Below are 21181 nucleotides of genomic sequence, written 5' to 3'. Positions count from 1 at the left end.
AAAAGATCAAAGTGTGTATCGTAGAGAGGTCTAAATAAGGGAGTGAGAAAGCTTGCAAACTTGGCAACAATTCACTCATATATTTGATCTTAGAAAATGAAAGGCAAGCACCTTTTTATATGGGGTAGAGGTCCGGCCATTCCTTACACAAAATAGGTGGGAAAATTCAAATGGCAAAGGTTTGAAAGTGGCGCCTAAAATGAAGTCACATTGCAAGCATAACTAGGTGTGCTTCATGTGACTCATTTAGGTCTAAATGACTAGTCTAGGTCAATTAGGAGTCTTCTAGAAACCCCAATTTAATCTATATTGGTTTTTAGATGCCTAAATTCAACCTTAGTTCAAAATAAGAAAATTTACACGTAAAATTCCTATTCTAAATTTAGCAAAAATTAAATTCTACTCTAGAAATTCAAAACTAGGTTATGACATTTTTTAACATGTATAAAAGGGTGTCTCTGCCATCAGTAGCAGAGTCCCAGTCTTCTTGATCGTCGTTGCCATTGACCTAGTGGTTGGTCCTAAGCTTGGCGTTCTTGCATCAGGTGTAATATACGTTATTTGCACTAGTGAATCTACCTATTTCCATAGGAAACTTTTTTGAAAAGGTTTTATGTGACATTATATCTATGAAAGTTAGGCACATTATAGTTCGAATGTCATGGCATCATAAAATCAAGCATGATGGTTACACCAACAACATATATTTCACTCACCAAGGCAGAAAAATTGAAAGAAGAGGAAAATGAAAAGATAGAAAGTACAAAAAGAAAAGTCTATTTCAACTATAATATGTATGATTTTGCACTCTTCTTTCACGAAAGGTAATAAATTAACTTTACAAAGTTTTCAAAATCAACCTATATCCCTCTACAATTTTTTCCTTTTGTTGGAGTCTTTGGAATTGGTACATAAACTCCCTATTATAGTAGGAAGGCACATGGCGTTTTCATAAGGTTGTTCCAAGCTCGTTCCCGTATCAACACTTTGTAAACAAGTTGCCTAATTTAGGCAATGGACCTTACAAGGTAAACAAAAATATTTTCAAAGAACGTCAAGTTTTTCACATGAAAAAATTTACAAAAATAAAAAAACCATCTTTTAACATTTTCCATAGAAACATTTTCATTTTGATAATGTTTGCAATATTTTTCAGATTGATACATGATCCTGGTGGAGAAATAAAATAATTTTTTGAGGAAACGATCTATTCCAAGTGGTGACTACAATGATAAAATTGGATTTGAGACAGATCCTTTTCAACAAAGAGGGTCTGATAGAAGAGCATTTGAAAGGACTCATGTTAGGCCCCTGACAAGGGTCATGGCTAGAAGATTGGAAGAAAAGGAAGGAGCTTAGAAGACTCTCTTCTTACGGAGAATTAATTATTGATTGATCTTCCAGTTTCTCTAGTTTTGTAAAAATTGTAGAAAGTAGTATATGCTTTATTTTGGACTTGTATTTGGGTCATTTTTCTTAGGTTATGTTTTGGGCCAATTTCCATGTGCAAATAAAAAGCGTGTTGTGACAAGGAACACATGAAGGTCCACATTTCATCCCCTCAATGGAAAGGATTTCCACCAATGAAAAATGGTCACTTTTCAACCTCTAATGAGAGGAAGCCAATTGTCATCATGCGACTGAAAGGGTTAAAATTTGCACATTGGTTGCCCTTAGCACTATAAATATCAATGCTAGTTCTATTGTAAATCTATCTTAAAATTGATAAAGAAATGCTACCCAAGTTTGTGCACAATTTGTCTTCTTTTTTCACTCTGTTAGTATTAGATTTGTGTCTAACTTATAATTACTTAGGATTTAGCTAAGTCTTTATATTCACCAATAAAATTTATCTTCTCCAATCAGTTTTCTTCATCCATTTAACCCACACAATATACCCATAAATCCACAACATATAAAAAATGACAAAGATACATGGATTTAACATACGATTACATCATAAAGACTCAAATTAAAAGAGATTTTCTATAATAATTATTCATAAATACAAAGTTTTTTATATACTCAGCTAAAGAAGATTATTGTATTTAAACATAATTGATAAACATAACTAAATAAAAATCACTTAATCAAAAAACTTGATTTCAAAAGGTCAACCTTAAATTACTCAATTGTAAAAGGTTCACCTTGTCAAACATACTGTACCGTCCCGTCCTCGGACGTTGACTAAAGTCAAAGTCAAAGATACGGTGGGACCCATTGAGGGGCCCGAGGAAGGAGGATGAGGCGTCGCCAAGATGAGGCATCGCCAGTAGAGGGAGTGCCGGTATAAGGCGCTGATGGCGTCGCCCCCCGATAGCCACGGGTAGGAAAGACTGTGGAGGGGACGAAATCGCCAGAGGCCAAGTTAGAGAGAGGAGAGAGGAGGCTTCAAGGCCATAGTTCCAATACCAGAGGGGAGTATCCTGGCTCGTGAAGTCCACGCCACTCTAGGGTGATCCCTGGGATAGTTACGACCCAAGAGAGGGTCATGCCCAGGGATGAACAAGGTGCGTGGTCCGAGAGGAAGGTAGATACACTCCCAGGGTGAGTGGCTGACCTGGGGAGCATGAGTTGGCACCCAGAATGTCACCCCCTGCGCCAGCGGCACTTCGAGAAGGAGGAAACTCACGCGACAGAATGTCCTTAAGAGTGGGATACGGCGCCATGAGGCCCTCCACGTGTGATAGCAATCAAGTCAGAGAAAAGATAGTGAGTTAGCGAGAAGTTAGCAGAGATAGTAAATGAGGAAACATTAAATGTTTCCTCATCAGGTATGTTTTTTATTTCAGTTAACGCTTTAAACGCTTTAAAGCGCTTTAAATGCCTCCATTAAAGGTTTTAAGGAAATGTGTTAAATGCGTCTTAAAGCGCCTTAAATGCACTTTAAGACCTGATTAATGCAGGGTGACGTTAAAAGGGTTTTTGAATGTTCGAAGCGGGGATCGGACTTTTGGTAAATTTTCCCCAGAACACATTCTAGTTGCTTGCTCGAGCCCTGAGGTTACGCACAAGGGACTAGAGAAGGATTGTTTGCCAGAACCATAAAACAGTACACAACATACAGTTCATTACCACCTTCAGAGTGCCTTTCACGGTGCTTCGATACGAAGGTGCAGATTTTTGGTGTTTCTTGTTGGCTGACTTGAGCGTCGGAGTGCAAACGGCCGCTAGGGCGCCCATTTGCTCACTTCTTAGCAGGTGTTCGCAGACCAAAAGAAAAAGGGTGTCCATAGCAGACGGGCAAAGGTCGCGCAGAAAGACGTACCTGGGTCAACCGGCGGGAACATTTGGCGCCCACTGTGGGGCCGATTTAAAACATCAGTCCCATCACAGATTTCAGATCGACAGTTCCAGAGAGTTCATTAGAGCCACTGTAACAACAAGCATGAGGGCCGCGAGACAAGGTTCCACGCGCGCTACGAGTGAGGAAATGACCATGCTGCAGGTCATGGACATGATGCAAGGGCTGCAAGAGGAAATGGCAGAATCAAGGGCAGAGCAAGAACGTATGCAGGCAGATCTCGCGGCCTCCCACGTGAGAAACGAAGAGCTCCATCGTATGAATGAGGAGTTGCGCCGTGGTTTGGGCAATAACCAAGGGCAACGTGACCTAGATGAGACCCAACGTCTCACCCCACCAAGGGAGTTTTCCACACCATTCTCGCAGGAGATTCTGGAAGCAGTGATCCCCAACACGTTTGCAGGGCCCAAGGTGATCTTCACCAGGATGGAGGATCCTGAAGCACATCTCACTGCGTTCCACACGCAGATGGTGCTAGTAGGCGGCTCTGATGCCGTGAGGTGCAAGCTTTTTATGAGCACCTTGACGGGAATGGCCATGGATTGGTTCATCAGCCTTCCAGACGGCCATATCACCTCCTTCCCGCAGCTGTCGCGGTTATTTAGGGAGCAATACCTAGCGAACAGTGCCCTACCGCCCGTTTCGTATGATCTGTTCGACGTAAAGCAGTACCAGGGTGAGACTTTGAAGGAGTACATCAACCGTTTCGGGGCCCAAGTAGTAAAGGTTGGTACTACGGAAGAGCCCATGATCGTGTACGCGTTCAGAAAAGGCGTGTGTCCCGGCCCTTTTTGCGAATCCATCATTCGCAATCGCCCCAGGACCTTCGCTGAAATAAGGCGTCGCGCGGTGGAGCGTATTGCCTCTGAGGGAGAGGTGTGTGAGAAGCGCACGAGCGTCGCACCCTCACGCCTGAGGGCACAGACACGGGCTCAACCTGTCAGGGTCAACGAGACCACAACGGGAAGGAAGAAGCAAGAGGGGAGACGCCCCTATGAGGCAAGAAAACCCCAACCCAGGGGTCAAGCGGGAGGAAATCGCCCGGCCAGAGAAAGGGCCAGACCAGCGAGGTACGACTTTGTGGTGGAGTTGAAGGACCTAATCGCCGTGCCTAATATAGCTGAAAGGTTGAGGCGACTGACGAAGACTGACAAGGTGTTAGGGCCTCGCAAGGACTCTTGGTGTGAGTTCCACGAAGCTTTCGGTCACCACATCAACAACTGCCTGTCGCTGGGGTACCAGTTGGACGAGTTAGTAAAAAGCGGGTTCTTAAAGGATTATCTCGCTAAACCCACCACGACTGTGGCCCTGCCAGAACCAGCGGAGGATCAAGCGCATGAGATGCTGGTCCATGGCGAAGTCCACACCATTTCTGGTGGTTTTTCGGGAGGCGGACCCACTGCATCCTAGCGCAAGAAATATGCGAGGGGAGTAAATTCGATTGATGAAAAGATCTCAGGCGACCCGTGGGAGTCAAACCTCGTGTTCACGAGGGCGGACCTGCGAGATGTCGTCCCACACGACAATGACCCCGTGGTCATTTCGGTTGTCACAGCGGGAAGAAAGGTGCACAGGGTGCTAGTCGACCAGGGATCTTCTGTAGATGTTATGTTCTGGTCGACCTTCAACAAGCTACGGTTGTCTCCCGACCTTTTGAGGCCCTACACCGAGTTCTTGTATAGATTTGCTGACAACCAAGTGGAAGTACGTGGCTACTTGGAGTTGAGGACGACATTCACAAATGGAGCAGCCTCACGTACTGAAAGCATTCGGTACTTAGTTGTAAACGCCAATTCGGCTTACAACATTCTGTTGGGAAGACCGGCGTTAAATAGGCTGAGAGAAGTAGCCTCCACGCGCCACATGAAGATGAAGCTGCCAGATCTCAGTGGCAGGGTGATTGTCATCAAGTCAGACCAGGAAGAAGCGCAAAAATGCTACGAAAATAGTTTAAAGACGAAGAGAGGGGTGTTCATGGTGTTCGAACGTCCATCGAGTTCAGACACTGTGATGGAAGTAGAGCCTTTTTACGTGGCGACGCCTACGGAGCCAATGCCTGGTGAGGCCGCACCCGTAAGGGCGACGCCTAAAGCAGACGCGCGCACAGAGGAGAGACATGACGGCGTTTCGCCCATAGAAGAGGCGACGCCCCCTAAGGAAGATAGCAGAGACCAGCCGGCGGCCAACGTGGTGGAGAGACAGATTGGCGGCAAAACGTTCAAGCTGGGGCGTTTTTTGAGCCAAGAAGAACAGGACGAAGTGGCGGAGGTGATTTCACGTCACTTAGATGCTTTCGCATGGTCTGCCTCAGACATGCCGGGCATCGACCCTAACTTTTTATGCCACCACCTTAGCATGGATGCCACGGTCCGCCTTGTGCAACAGAGAAGGAGAAAGTTTAACGAAGAAAGGCGGCTCGTGGTGAGGGAAGAGACACAGAAGTTGTTGAGCGCCGGACACATCCGAGAAATCCAATACCCCGAGTGGCTGGCCAACGTTGTCCTAGTGAAGAAAGCAAACGGGAAGTGGAGGATGTGTGTGGACTTCACGGACTTGAACAAGGCGTGCCCCAAGGACTCGTATCCACTACCCAGCATTGACGCCCTGGTGGATAGCGCCTCGGGCTGCGAGATGCTGAGCTTTTTGGACGCTTTTTCGGGGTATAATCAGATCAAGATGCACCCGAGGGACGAGGGTAAAACAGCGTTCATGACAGAGACGTGTAGCTACTGCTACAAAGTGATGCCGTTTGGGTTAAAGAATGCGGGCGCCACCTATCAAAGGTTAATGGACAAGGTCCTGACGCCCATGTTGGGAAGGAACGTGCAAGCCTATGTAGACGACATGGTGGTAACTTCGCGCGATAGAAGGCGACATACAACGGACCTGGAAGAGTTGTTTGCCACCATCTCAAAATATCGCCTCAAGCTGAACCCTGAGAAGTGTGTCTTTGGGGTTGAGGCAGGAAAGTTTTTAGGATTCATGCTTAAAGAAAGAGGAATTGAGGCAAACCCTGATAAGTGCGTAGCCATCATCGCTATGAGGAGCCCGACATCAGTGAAGGAAGTGCAACAACTGACAGGGCGAATGGCAGCATTATCAAGGTTCGTTTCTGCAGGAGGAGAGAAGGGACACCCCTATTTCCAGTGCCTCAAAAGAAATAGTCGCTTTGCGTGGACTGACGAGTGTGAAGCAGCTTTCATCAAGTGGAAAGAGTACTTGGCGACACCACCCGTCCTTTGCAAACCAGTGGCAGGCATGCCCCTCCGACTATACTTTGCGGTAACAGAACGGGCCATCAGTTCTGTGCTAGTCCAAGAGCAGGACCAAGTACAGAGGCCCATCTATTTTGTGAGTAAAGCCTTACAAGGCCCGGAGATGAGGTATCAGTCGCTGGAAAAGGTAGCATTGGCCGTGGTATTCTCGGCCAGGAGGCTCCGCCACTACTTTCACAGTTTTACAGTAGTGGTGATGACGAACCTCCCCATCCAGAAGGTACTGTAGAAGCCTGATGTTGTTGGAAGGATGGTTCGCTGGGCGGTGGAGCTGTCAGAGTTTGACATCCAGTACGAGCCCAGAGGATCTATCAAAGGACAGGTATATGCGAATTTCGTGGTTGCTCTCGGTCGATGGCTCCTCCAATCAGCAAGGAAGTGGAGCAGGAATAGTCTTGGAGGGACCTAATGGTGTACTGATCGAGCAAGCTTTACGTTTCGCTTTTAAAGCGAGCAATAACCAGGCTGAGTACGATGCACTGATCGCAGGGATGCTCCTGGCCAAGGAGATGGGTGCGCAGAACCTCCTGGTGAAGAGTGATTCACAGCTCATCACAGGGCAAGTCTCGGGAGAATTTCAAGCTAAGGACCCACAAATGGCAGCGTATTTAAGGTACGTCCAGCTGTTGAAGGGAGCATTTGGCGCTCTTGAGCTAGTACATGTCCCAAGAGAGCAGAATGCCAGAGCTGACCTGCATGCCAAGCTGGCCAGCTCAGGCTAGGGGGGCAGACAGAGGACAGTAATCCAAGAGACGCTCAAAGCTCCACGAAAATTCGTGGAAGATAACAAGGTGGACGTCCTCCATATTTGTACAGCGAGAGGAAGACCAAGGAGTCATCGTTCTTTGACTCAAGATACGATGAAGACACCTCGCATCAGCACATACACAGACGCACCCGAGGAAGGAAAGCATACGCAGATATATGCTTTAGCCGAGGGAGACACTTGGATGACGCCATACAGACGGTACCTGGCAGATGGGATTCTCCCAGCGGAACCAGAAGAAGGTAAGAAGATTAAAAGGAACGCTGCAAGACATACCCTAGTAGACGGGATGCTGTTCAGGCACGGGTTCACACACCCCATCCTGACCTGCGTAAGCGGCGACGAGTGCACCAAGATAATGGTTGAACTCCACGAAGGTATCTGTGGGAGTCACGTGGGAGGAAGGTCTTTAGCTTCCAAAGTGATGCGTGCCGGCTTCTACTGGCTGACAGTGAAAGAGGATTGCGTGCGGCACGCCCAGCGTTGCAAGCAGTATCAGAGGCACGCTGATTGGCACAAGGCGCCGCCAGAGGAGTTGAGATCCATATACAGCCCATGGCCCTTTCATACGTGGGGAATTGACATCCTAGGCCCTTTCCCACTGGCGATAAGACAGATGAAATACCTAATCGTCGCCATTGAATACTTCACCAAGTGGATAGAGGCGAAGCCCGTGGCCCAGATTACTATGCACAACGTACAGCACTTTGTTTGGAAGAACATCGTGTGTCGTTTCGGTGTACCTAGGCGGCTGGTGTCCGACAATGGCACCAATTTATAAGCCAACAACTGAGAAATATGTGCGCAGAGGTAGGCATCAAGCAGGTGTTTGCATCAGTCGAACACCCCCAGACGAATGGACAAGTAGAGTCAGCAAATAGAGTTTTGCTGAGAGGATTGAAGAGAAGATTAGAGAAAGCCAAAGGGGCGTGGGCAGAGGAAGTGCCAAGGATTGTATGGGCGTACCACACTACGCCCCAATCCACCACCATGGAAACACCTTTCAGTCTAGTCTATGGGTCAGACGCAATGATCGCAGTCGAGATCCACGAAAGCTCGCCACGTTACCAGAATTTTGTGGCTGAAGAGTCCAATGAAGAGAGGCGAGTGAACCTAGACTTACTAGACGAAGCCAGGGAGGAAGCAAGAATAAAGGCCGAGGCAGTAAAGAGAAGAGTGGAGCGACAGTATAGCTCCAAGGTGAAGCCGCGGCAATTCCAGGTCAGTGACTTAGTCATGAGGAAGGCTCACCCATATGAGCTAGAAAATAAGTTATCTCCCAAGTGGACCGGACCCTTTAGAGTCACCAAAGCCAAGGGGAATGGTTCATACGATCTAGAGACTTTGGAAGGAGGTCCTATTCCGCGCAGCTGGAATGCAGCCAATTTAAAATTTTATTTCAGTTAAGTTATGAATAACGAATTGTAAAGGGGACACTCTTTTTCCCTCTCGGGGGTTTTTTGATGAGGTCACCCAAGTAAAAGAGAAGTTCAAGAAAACTTTGTCTCAGTTTTTCTCCTCCCACTCAAAGTGTAAGACCAAAAGTTAAAGAGATAAAAGACAAAGACCCAAGGCAGCGTCGGGCGTCACCAAGATGAGGCATCGCCAAGATGAGGCGTCGCCAAGATGAGGAGTCGCCAAGAAGGGGCGTCGCCAAACGTAGGCATCGCCTAAGCAAGGCGCAGACATCAAAATCCAGAGCAAGTAGTAAGAACACGTGCGTTCACCTAAAGGTCAAGATTGTTGGGTTTAATAGTGCCAAAGTTCAAGAGGGGGGGTGAATTGACCTTTTAAAACCTTCTCGCAGAAACAGTGTTTATCACAGTTTACAGAAAATAAATCGATTTATTTGAAATTGAACAGATTTATTTTGGCACTGTTTGTGTTTGAAAAACGTTTATACAGTCAAGATTATCACAAGATTATGCAGATTGATTTTCCAGATACACACACAGATATACTGATGAAGAACAGTGAATCACAGAATAGCAAGCTTCAATTTTAAGCAATTGATTAAGGTTCAATTAATAGCTTTGACAATTTCTTGAGTTACCTATTACAATCAACCTGTTCCAGTGGCTTTTAACAGATTATAGGTGTTCTTCTCAAGATCAACCAGTTTTCCAGAAATTAAGAACAATATGAATCGAGCCTAGAAAGAACAGATTTATTATTGATTGAACAGATTTATTTCTTGGCAGTTTTAACAGATATGCAGAAATTTAAGTGCAGAGATTAAGGGAGAATGAACACAAGGCACTTATACTGGTTCACTCAACTGAGCTACATCCAGTTTCCACCTAAACCAAGGTGAAATTCACTAAATTACAATTCAAACAAACACAAATCCCAATGTTCTTGAAACCTACAAGAACTTAGGTACACTTGCTGAAAAACCCTATTTCAGCACACACACACTCTTTAAGAAAACCTATCAAGAAGAGTGTACAACCTAACTTTTACAAGAAAAGAAAAGTGAAACGACTACACCTGATTGAGGATGCAGAAATCTGCCTTAAACCAGTAGAACAGATTGCTAGAACAGTAGCAGCACCTCACACCAAGCTTTTGGAACCAAACAAGAACAAGCACTTTGTGATTTTCGAAATCTTTGAAGAACAGATGCTAATTCCTTGTAAATCCTTAATTCTCTGATGCAAAACTTGTTTTTACAATTGTATGATCGATTCTTAAACTCAAAAAAAAGTTTTCATTTTATAGAAAACCAACTTATAACAGATTTTTGAAAAATAGTTAATGCTGTTATAAAATGAACTGATTGAAAATAAAATGAACAGATTTATTTTCAAAAGCAGTTAGAGAATTTGTTATGTGAGACTTAGTCAGCCATTCTGGTGCAGGGACAAAACTGAAAACCGTTTAAGATAGCCATGGCACCAAGTCAAAAAGAATCTATTCATTTACAGATGAACAGATTTATTTTTCAAAACGAAAACAGAGAAAGCTTGACTATTTAAAACACAGTCGTTTTGAAAGGTAAAAGACTTAGTCAAAATGCTTGATGCACAAAATCTAATTTTCACAAGACTTAGCCAAGGCATCAGTTTAAAAATGAATCTATTTATTTAGAAGAGAATAGATTTATTTTTATGCAGTAAACGTGTTTTTTGTAAAACATGTGAAAAACAGTTTAAGAAACCTTATGCTTGTTCTTATCACATGGCCAGGGTAGGAGGTGAGTTACTCTGCAAAAAGCCCACTCTTAAACAACCTCAAAACACTACCTAAGACACACTTAAAGCAAAATGAAATATACATGAATTGTACATAGAAGTCTTCATCAAACACATGTCTTGAAGGGGCAACAACTATCTTCAACAATCTCCCCCTGTTTGATGGAGACAAATCCCCATAGCTCTATTGCTTTAAGAACCTGCACTGCACCAAAATTAAACCAGAAAAACAGAAGCATTGCATAACAAGTGAAATGGTTTAAAGGTGCAGAATTTAACTCCCTGTTTTAGCTAGCTTCACCTAGCATGGTGAGCTATTTTTCTCCCCCTTTGGATTCATCAAACAACATGTAATCATAGTGAAAAAAAAAACCAGAAGCATAACCATAATAGTCCAAAAGATAAAGACAAATTGTTCATCATTACAAACTTTTAAACTGATAAAGAAAGCATGAAAAACAAGAGACTATTGATCCTTGTAGTATAACTCTGCAAGTTGTGCCTGTACCCCTTCAATCTGATCATCAAGGTGCTGAAACCTTGCTTGAGTAGTCTCAAAGTAAGCCCTTTGTTCTGCAGTCATTACATCAAGACGATACAACACTTGCCTTTCAAACATGGACATTGGTTCTCTTCGGTACTCTGGAGCTTGATAGGCAACTATGGCATTTGCAGCAACTTCCTCATGCATAGATTGGGTAGCAGGTGAGTCATCCTCCATAGGAACAGCTTCATCCTACGCCTCATTGTGGAGGTTTGATGCTTCATGTTCTGCTTGAGGGTCATTCCCTTTGAGAACCACCCACTTGTCCTCAATTTTGTGAAATCCCATTTTGGTGAGAGTTGAATTATCAATCTCACTTACAGCCTTGATAGGGTCGTTTCTCTCATTTGTAACATCAACACCAAAGTAATCAATCAATTTGGAAACAAGTATAGCATAGGGAAAGCGGTAATCAACCAACCTTTTTTATTTTAGCATGTGTTCATTGATAATGAAAACCCAATTTACCTTAATCTGGTTCATGATGCATGTAAAACCGCATGGTTTGTACCTCTTGGGATAAGTTGCCATGCTATGATGTAGGCAACAAGACGTGGAGTGAGGTTCAAATGCCCTGCATGGAACCTGCTTATACTCTCTGTAGGATTCCTCATACAGCTTTTATAATATTGCAGCTTGTTGAATTCTTGAATTCCACTGGTGTTTCCTTTTCCTACTTTCAGTCCAACATACTTAATTTCAGCCATAGAATTCCACACCTCACTTGTGATCTTCATCTTGATCCCTTTCACATAAGAGACAACATTCTTTCCATCCAATGTGAGGTTAGTGTAAAACACCTTAACCAAGTCAAGATATACATTACCCATTTATTCCAGCAGCTTTTTCAGTTTCTGGTGCTTCAACACAGTCCTTGTTTCTTCCAATTTTTCAGATTTCAGCTAGTTGAAATCCAGCACCTTGGGTATATTAATCTGCTTTCTGCTTGTCTCCTGGATGTAGGCATTGATTGCTTCTTCATTTCCAGCGAACCAACCTTCTAGCACACCTTGAAAGGTGGTTTGCTTGCCCTTATTTTTCTGTTTCTTGGAAGAAGCCATGGTTGAACCAAAATTTTTCTCTTGTTTCAAATGGTGAGAACAGAAAATGGGTAGCAGATATTCACACAGATTTATATAGAAATGAATAGGTTGATATGGCAGTTATGAGTGGATATGCATGAAGATTTTATGCTCTGAATTTGTGCAGAGAATCTTTGAAAATATGCAACAAATATTTAGGGTCACGATGCACACAACTCATACCTTCATTGAGCACCAAAACCATCAAATCGGTTACATAACCATGACCAAAACCGTCAAAGGTACAGAGGTTAATGCCCACTAGGTCAGTCAAGCAGTCAAAGATCAGAATTTCTCTTTCCTAGTCATCAATGCATATCAGTACAGAAACTAAACACATTCAATTACGAATAAATAGATTTAATTTTTTACTGTTGGGCACAATTGACATTTATAATTCCCAATTCATTAAGCAGAAAATTAAACCTATCTTTAGCCAATGGTTTTGTGAACAAATCAGCAAGTTGTAAATCAGTACCAATGAACTTAATCTCACATGTTCCATTTGAAATGTGTTCTCTTAGGAAATGATGCCTAATTTCAATGTGTTTGGTTCTTGAATGCATGACAGGATTTTTGGTTAAGTTGATAGCACTTGTATTATCACACAGCAGAGGTATATGGTTAAGTAAGATACCAAAATCATTTAATTGCTGTCTCAGCCATATGGTTTGAGCACAGCAAGTCCCTGCTGCAATGTATTATGCTTCAACCATGGAGAGAGCTACACAAGCCTGCTTTTTGCATTGCCATGAGATCAAGCTTGATCCAAGCAAATGACAGGTTCCACTTGTGCTCTTCCTATCAATTTTTCAACCTGCAAAATCTGAATCAGAATATCCAGTTAAGCTTAATGAGATGTTACCTGGATACCACAAGCCAACTTCTTTAGTTCCTTGCAAATACTTCAAAATCCTTTTGGCAGCATTGTAGTGTGATTCTTTAGGAGCAGATTGAAACCTTGCACACATGCACACTGCAAACATTATGTCTGGCCTACTGGCAGTGAGATACAGTAGTGATCCTATGAGTCCTCTATATTTGGTTTCATCAACAGCAATTCCAGCTTCATCATGATCCAAGTGACAGCTTGTTGAGAAGGGTGTGCTGATTGGTTTACACTTGTCAATTTCAAATTTCTTCAACAGATCCTTGCAATACTTAGCTTGATTTAAGAAAATGCCATCCTTGAGTTGTTTGACCTACAAGCCTAGAAAATAGTTCAACTCACCCATCATTGACATTTCAAACTCATTCTTCATGACTTTCACGAAAGCTTCACACAATTCTCCATTGTTTGATCCAAAAATGATGTCATCCACATATACTTATACTAGAATTGAGTCATATCCTTTCATCTTGATGAACAAGGTCTTATCTGATGTGCCTCTGGCATAGCCTTGTGAGGTGAGAAAATCACTTAGTCTCTCATACCATTGCCTAGGAGCTTGCTTGAGTCCATAGAGAGCCTTTTTGAGTTTGAACACGTATTCTGGATGTTGATGGTCTTCAAAACCTGGTGGTTGTGAAACAAATACCTCTTCATTTATATAACCATTCAAGAAGGCACTCTTCACATCCATTTGAAATAGCTTAAACCCTTTGATGCAAGAGAAGGCAACTAGCAATCTAACGGCTTCTAACCGAGCCACTGGTGCATATGTCTCATCATAGTCTATTCCTTCTTCTTGATTGTACCCTTTAGCTACTAGCCTAGCCTTGTTTCTAGTGATCACTCCATGCTCATCCATCTTGTTTCTAAATACCCATTTTGTCCCAATTATATTCATCTCAGGTATTCTAGGAACAAGAGTCCAGACTTCATTAAGAGCAAATTGATTCAGTTCTTCTTGCATAGCTAAAATCCAGTTCCTGTCTTTGAGAGCTTCATTCAGATTCTTGGGTTCCACATGAGATACAAAGGCCATTGCTTCACAGAAGTTGTTCAAGGATTTCCTAGTTGATACTCCTTCCTCAATGTTCCCAATGACATTATCAAGGGTTAGGTCTCTAGGAGTTTTCCACTCTTTTGGCAAACCTGTAGCTGCAGTAGATTCTTGCATAGTATGTGCATCAGCAGTATCAAAATGAATCGATTCATTTTGATTTAAAACAGATTTAAAATCATTACTGTCAAGATCATCAGCAGCAGTTTTAGATATGCTATGATCAGTTTCATCAAATACAACATGCATTGATTCTTCTACTATGAGCAACCTTTTATTGAAGACTCTATATGCATGACCATTCCAAGCATAACCAATGTGCACACCTTCATCAGATTTAGCATCAAACTTACCAAGATTTTCTTTACCATTATTCAATACAAAGCATTTACACCCAAATACCCTAAGGTGGCTCACACTAGGTTTTCTGCCCTTATACAATTCATATGGGGTTTTCTTAAGAATTGGTCTTATTAAGGTCCTATTTAACACATAAGTTGCAGTATAGACTGCATCAGCCCAAAAATACTTAGGAAGCTTAGATTCATTTAACATAGTTATAGCTAGTTCCACTAATGATCTGTTTTTCCTTTCAACTACACCATTTTGTTGGGGTATCCTAGGGACTGAAAAGGTGTGTGATATCCCATGCTTCTCACAGAACCTCTCAAATCTAGCATTCTGAAACTCTCCCCCATGATCACTTCGAATTGATTTAATGCAGCAACCATTTTCATTTTGCAGAATCTTTGCTAATTTCTTAAAGGCAATGTAAGCATCATGTTTATGTGCAAGAAATAAAGTCCATGTAAATCTAGAGTAATCATCCACAACAACTAAGGCATACAAATTTCCAGCCAAGCTAGCAACTCTAGATGGTCCAAATAAGTCCACATGCAGTACATCCAAAGGCTTTTTTGTAGAGACAATATCTTTTAAATTGAAAGAAGATATGATTTGTACCTTTCACACAAGCATCACAGAGCCTGTTATCCTGAAATTTAATGTTAGGTAAACCAGAAACTAAATCTTTAGATTTCAATTTATTTAAGTGATTAGTGTGTATGTGAGCTAACCTCCTGTGCCACAGCCAAGACTCATCACTTCTAGACAGCAAACACTCATTTGAAGAGTTAGTTTCCATGATATTCAAAAGATATATGTTATTCACTCTCTTACCAGTAAACAGTACCTTACTAGATGAATCACTTGAGATTGTGCAGCCTTTTGACTCAAAGTTCACCTTGTATCCTTTGTCACAAAGTTGACTTATGCTGAGAAGGCTATGCTTGAGTCCTTCTACATAAAGCACATTCTCAATGGTTGTTGAGTTCCCTGTTCCAACAGTGCCTCTGCCCAAAATCCTTCCTCGGTTATTATCACCAAAGGTTACATGTCCTTCTGCTTTGAGCTTCAAGCTAGTGAATTTTGTAAGATCTCCAGTCATATGCTTGGCACAGCCACTATCCAAGTACCACTGATTTTTCTTGCTGCCAATCTGCAAAACAGATAAAAATGATACAAATGGTACCCTTTTCAGTATAGGGTCCAACACTGATTAAAACCTTCTCTTTCGTAGCCATTTTGTTAAATTCTTAGGAACAAGATGCTTTCTAGCAATGCAAGACCTAGAGATATGACCATATTTCATGCAGTAAAAACAGGTTACATGAGATGCCTTTTTGCCACTGTTAAAAGCTGAAAAACCTGACTTTGCTGGAACAAAAAAAATTGAAAGCTTTTTGACATTGGTTACATTTCCAGGGGTATAACCAAGTCCATTTTTATTGAAAACAGCATTCTGTGAACCAAGAAGAGACTCAAGGTTCTCTCTTCCCTTAATGAAATTGGAAAGGGTTTTTAGCAAATACTCCACTTGTTTTTCCAATTTTTTGCAGTTTTCACTGGTTTTAATAGAGGCATGCAAGCATGTTAGTTCAAGGCTTACCAAATTTGTTTTGGCCTTATGCAATTCTTGCTCAAGTGTTTTTACTTTAGGTGCAAGCACATTATTTACCTTTTGCAGCTTATTGCATATTACAGCTAGCCTATTTGCTTCATCATGTGTTTCTTTGAAAGAAGCAAGCAATTGATCATAGTTATCTGAATCCACAGAGAAATCACTTACTGAATCAGAGATTGACTCCTCATCCTTCATCATGAAGCACAAATTGTTTTCCTCATCTTCTGTTGAAGAGCTGCTGGTTGAAGATACTTCATTTTCCTCCCATGAAATGTAAGCCCTTCTTCCCTTGCTCCTTTCAACTCTCTTGCTGGCAGATTTGTCCTTTGCTTGATTGTCTGGACAATCTGTTTTGATGTGCCCTGTTTTTCCATAGCCAAAGCAAGTATATTTAGAGGAATTTGAATCATTGGGTTTAGGATACCTTCTTTTCTTCTGGTTCCTATCTCTGCTTTTCTTCTTCAGAAATTTGCTGAATCTTTTTGTAAGAAGACTGATTGTTTCATCATCTTCAGCATCTTCTTTTTCCTCCTTGATCTCATTCTGTTCACTTGCTTTCAGTGCAAGACCTTTGGGTTTTCTCTCTACTGTTTCCTGCTTTATGAGTCTCTTGAGCTCTAGCTCATGCTCCATTAGCTTTCCAAAGGGTGCATCAGTTCCCAGCTTTGACAGATCACGACTTTCAGATATGGCAGTCACCATTGGCTGCCAGCTTCTGTCGAGGCACTTCAATATCTTTATATTGAGTTCCTCTCTGTCAAATTCTTTACCCAAACCAGTGAGGTGATTCACAATATGACTGAACCTTTTCTGCACATCAGCAATGCTCTCTTCGGGTTGCATTTTAAACAATTCGTATTCTTGGATGAGAGCATGTTTTCTTGACCTTTTCACATCTTCAGTACCCTTATGAGTGACTTCTAAGACTTCCCACATCTCCTTAGCTGACTTACATTGGGATATCCTGAAGAACTCATCCATTGTTAATGCAGAGGTTATGATGTTCTTGGACACAAGATCATGTTGAGCCTTCCTCCTTTCGGTCTCATTCCATTCAGATGTTGGCTTTACCACTTCTTCATCCTTGACAACCTGCATTGGCACATAGGGTCCATGGACAACAACTTCCCATATTAATGCATCAATAGATTCCATGAAAATTTGCATCCTAATTTTCCAAAACGCCTAATTCATTCCATTGAACATAGGTGGTCTATTAACAACAGATCCCTCAGCAAAAAGACTTTAAACTCATACATTATTACGAACAAACTTGATTAACATACAAGTCCTAGCTCTTGATACCAATTGTTGGGTTTAATAGTGCCAAAGTTCAAGAGGGGGGGTGAATTGACCTTTTAAAACCTTCTCGCAGAAACAGTGTTTATCACAGTTTACAGAAAATAAATCGATTTATTTGAAATTGAACAGATTTATTTTGGCACTGTTTGTGTTTGAAAAACGTTTATACAGTCAAGATTATCACAAGATTATGCAGATTGATTTTCCAGATACACACACAGATATACTGATGAAGAACAGTGAATCACAGAATAGCAAGCTTCAATTTTAAGCAATTGATTAAGGTTCAATTAATAGCTTTGACAATTTCTTGAGTTACCTATTACAATCATCCTGTTCCAGTGGCTTTTAACAAATTATAGATGTTCTTCTCAAGATCAACCAGTTTTCCAGAAATTAAGAACAATATGAATCGAGCCAAGAAAGAACAGATTTATTATTGATTGAACAGATTTATTTCTTGGCAGTTTTAACAGATATGCAGAAATTTAAGTGCAGAGATTAAGGGAGAATGAACACAAGGCACTTATACTGGTTCACTCAACTGAGCTACATCCAGTCTTCACCTAAATTAAGGTGAAATTCACTAAATCACAATTCAAACAAACACAAATCCCACTGTTCTTGAAACCTAGAAGAACAGATGCTAATTCATTGTAAATCCTCAATTCTCTGATGCAAAACTTGTTTTTACAATTGTATGATCGATTCTTAAACTCAGAAACAAGTTTTTATTTTATAGAAAACCAACTTATAACAGATTTTTGAAAAACAGTTAATGCTGTTATAAAATGAACAGATTGAAAATAAAATGAACAGATTTATTTTCAAAAGTAGTTAGAGAATTTGTTATGTGAGGAGACTTAGTCAGCCATTCTGGTGCAGGGACAAAACTGAAAACCGTTTAAGATAGCCATGGCACCAGAGTCAAAAAGAATCTATTCATTTACAGATGAACAGATTTATTTTTCAAAACGAAAACAGAGAAAGCTTGACTATTTAAAACACAGTCGTTTTGAAAGGTAAAAGACTTAGTCAAAATGCTTGATGCACAAAATCTAATTTTCACAAGACTTAGCCAAGGCATCAGTTTAAAAATGAATCTATTTATTTAGAAGAGAATAGATTTATTTTTATGCAGTAAACGTGTTTTTTGTAAAACATGTGAAAAACAGTTTAAGAAACCTTATGCTTGTTCTTATCACAAGGCCAGGGTAGGAGGTGAGTTACTCAGCAAAAAGCCCACTCTTAAACAACCTCAAAACACTACCTAAGACACACTTAAAGCAAAAGGAAATATACATGAATTGTACATAGAAGTCTTCATCAAACACATGTCTTGAAGGGGCAGCAACCATCTTCAACAAAGATGACAGGTATGTCCAACATAAGGTAAAACCCGGGAGTTTTAGTCCTTGAGCAGAGGTTAAGGGATTCTTTTGGGACGCCCCCCCCCCCCCCCTCAAGTATGAATAACTAGCCCCAGTAACAGATGGGAGCACTTCGCCTTGGTGTTTTTAGACACCCTGAAGACAATACGACACTGCTGTAATAGGCCTCTCCTCAGGCGTGGGAACCAAGCACCAAAGAGATAAGGGAACAGTCGCCTTGGCGTTTGAGACACTCCATGGACAATACGGCGGTGTTATACAGGCCTCTCCATGGGCGGGGGCACCAAAGCGCGATTTTGTTCCTAGTGTTAGACATGCTAAGGGCGCCCAGAGAGGTCTCCCCTTAAGCGTGGACACTCAGTAAGGTAAGATAAACCCTCCTAAAAACGATGGAGGGTAGTGCCGGAGGTAACACACGTAGCATGGCAGAGGAAGCAGAAGTAGACGCAAATATGCAAAAATAAAATGGGCAGCGCTAAGACGAAGCCAAAGTATAGATCAAGAGTTAGGGTTACAGATAAAGTTCGTGATAACTGCAGATTAGACAAAGGGCAATCATGTACACGCCCTATATTCAGATGAAAGGCGAAGTCAGGCCGCCTTTCAGTAGCCTCCAGAGTCTAAATGGGATGATGATGAAACCCCGTTCTCGGACCTCAACGCTTGGGCCAGCTGTGACCTTTGGTGTCGGTTTATCTTCGAACCTGCACCAAAAGAGACAAGCATGGTGAAGGCACCACAAGATAAGTCATGCGAAAATCCAGTAAAGGCGAAGAACGGGAGGTTTTAAGGTAATCTCTCGTACGTATATATTTTTCCAAGGCCTCAGCGTTGTACTCCAGACTTATCAAGGCGGCAGCGTCAAAACCCCCCGCCCCAGCCAAGATCCGACAAACTTTCTGGTCGTTCAAAGGCAACCTCTTAAGAGGCCTGGACTTCAAGGCTCTTGTCTCCCTCACCCAGTACAGTGGAAAGCTGTCCAGGGCAGAAGGCACGAGATTGGAACAACAAACCTTAAAGAACTTGCCTTTCCACCCTGTGAAGGAGTGCTGGAAAGGGGTCAGGAGGACCCTACTGGGAACATTGCTGAGGGTCACCCAAAGGTTGTTCCTTTGCCTCTTCACCTCAAAGAAATGAAGGAAGATGTCCACAGAGGGTGCACACCCCAGGAAACCAAATAGTATGTCGAAGGCTTTGACGAAAGCCCAGTTGTTAGAGTACAGCTGGGCTGGGGCAGCATTGAGTTCCGTTAACAGTTCCCTCTCGAACCTAGAGAAGGGCAGGCGCATGCCGACGCTCTTAAAGACTACCTGATAAAATTAGAAAAAAGGGACCCCGTCGTTAGCCTGCTCGTCCCCACACACCGGCTCCCCTAAGGCGCAAGGAAGCACGGTGATATCGTCATCGTGCCTCTTCGCGAAGGCATGGTGATCGTAAGTGCTCCGGTCCCCCACATGTTCCCTCAGGGCCCTGGCGGAAAGTAAGCTAGAGCACTCGTCGAGGAGTTCACGCGAAGCCCACGCATAAAGATCCTTAGGGTTGACTCTAGGAGAAGGAGGATTGGTAGACATGTTGGCACAAGCTGTCAGTGAAGGAACTAGAAGATCAAAGGAGAAAGATGCGGTAGAAGTGCAGAAGGGAAATGTCAACGAGAAAAAAAAACGTAGGAAGAACTCTTTGGAAGGAAGAGAACGGTGCGAAGAAGATGCGAAAACACAAAAACGATGAGTGCAAGTACGAGATTTCAAAGACCCCAAAATTACAGTTGAGGCGCCAAAGGACACGAAAAGGGGCACCGTGCGATCGAGCCACGTGTCAGGAGATGGAAGGACGACCCTTAGCGTCACTTTTTCTCGTTCAGAGAACGTCGTGTCGACAGAGTCCCTGAGGGTACGACGCGCCGGCGAAGAAGAGAACATCTTGTCAAAAGCTCAGAAAATGTCAAGATCAAATCAAGCAGGGGAACGTCCCATCAGCAATATGGAAAATGCCACGTGGGTGGCGTGGGCGAGACCTTAGTCTTTTCCCTAAGGCAAATGTCCCGCCCTCGGGCGTTGACCAGAGTCAAAGTCAAAGTAAACGTCAAGGCCAAAGTCAACAGATTGACCGCACCAGGCATCCCCAAGATAGGGCGTCGCCAAGATAGGGCGTCGCCAGGATGAGGCGTCGCCAGTATGAGACACTCATGGTATCGCCAGTATAAGACGCTCATGGCGTCGCCAGTATAAGACGCTCATGGCGTTGCCAGTATAAGGCACTAATGGCGTCGCCCCCCGATACCCACGGGTAGGAAAGACTGTGGAGGGGGCGAAATCGCCGGAAGCCAAGCAAGTCATCAGCGGTGTTGCTCCCCGATACCCATGGGAAGGAAAGACCATGGAGGGAGTGACCCCACGGGAGGCTTCAAGCCCGCC

The 21181-nt window shown here is 42.7% G+C and overlaps 2 protein-coding genes across 2 annotated transcripts; one reads left to right on the top strand and one right to left on the bottom strand.

The window, feature by feature from the left end:
- The first annotated feature begins 6905 nt into the window (after positions 1-6905).
- Positions 6906-9350, top strand: LOC137834207 (uncharacterized). Its single transcript, XM_068642269.1, has 2 exons — positions 6906-7192; positions 9251-9350. The coding sequence occupies exons 1-2, from the start codon at positions 6906-6908 to the stop codon at positions 9348-9350; spliced, it is 387 nt and encodes a 128-aa protein (XP_068498370.1).
- A 1925-nt stretch (positions 9351-11275) lies between these two features.
- Positions 11276-16917, bottom strand: LOC137834206 (uncharacterized). Its single transcript, XM_068642268.1, has 6 exons — positions 16626-16917; positions 16153-16436; positions 14959-15074; positions 13986-14382; positions 11612-11883; positions 11276-11504 (listed from the first exon to the last, which is right to left on the bottom strand). The coding sequence occupies exons 1-6, from the start codon at positions 16915-16917 to the stop codon at positions 11276-11278; spliced, it is 1590 nt and encodes a 529-aa protein (XP_068498369.1).
- Positions 16918-21181: the final 4264 nt, after the last annotated feature.

This window comes from Phaseolus vulgaris, chromosome 5 (assembly GCF_000499845.2).
Source record: "Phaseolus vulgaris cultivar G19833 chromosome 5, P. vulgaris v2.0, whole genome shotgun sequence".
Classification (NCBI taxonomy): domain Eukaryota; kingdom Viridiplantae; phylum Streptophyta; class Magnoliopsida; order Fabales; family Fabaceae; genus Phaseolus; species Phaseolus vulgaris.
Note: the sequence above shows the minus strand (reverse complement) of the source record. Positions and strands in the feature narration are given on the sequence as shown.

Excerpts from the sequence above, each read along its gene's own strand:
- LOC137834206 (XM_068642268.1), bottom strand. The coding sequence starts at position 16,917 with ATGCAACCCGAAGAGAGCATTGCTGATGTGCAGAAAAGGTTCAGTCAT. Across the intron at positions 15,075-16,152 it reads ATGAAGCAAATAGGCTAGCT|GTACAAATCATATCTTCTTT; the intron begins GTAATATGCAAT and ends CTTGTGTGAAAG. Across the intron at positions 11,505-11,611 it reads GTTGCCTACATCATAGCATG|GTTGGTTGATTACCGCTTTC; the intron begins GCAACTTATCCC and ends AAAATAAAAAAG.
- LOC137834207 (XM_068642269.1), top strand. The coding sequence starts at position 6,906 with ATGCGAATTTCGTGGTTGCTCTCGGTCGATGGCTCCTCCAATCAGCAA. Across the intron at positions 7,193-9,250 it reads CAAATGGCAGCGTATTTAAG|TCAAGATTATCACAAGATTA; the intron begins GTACGTCCAGCT and ends ACGTTTATACAG.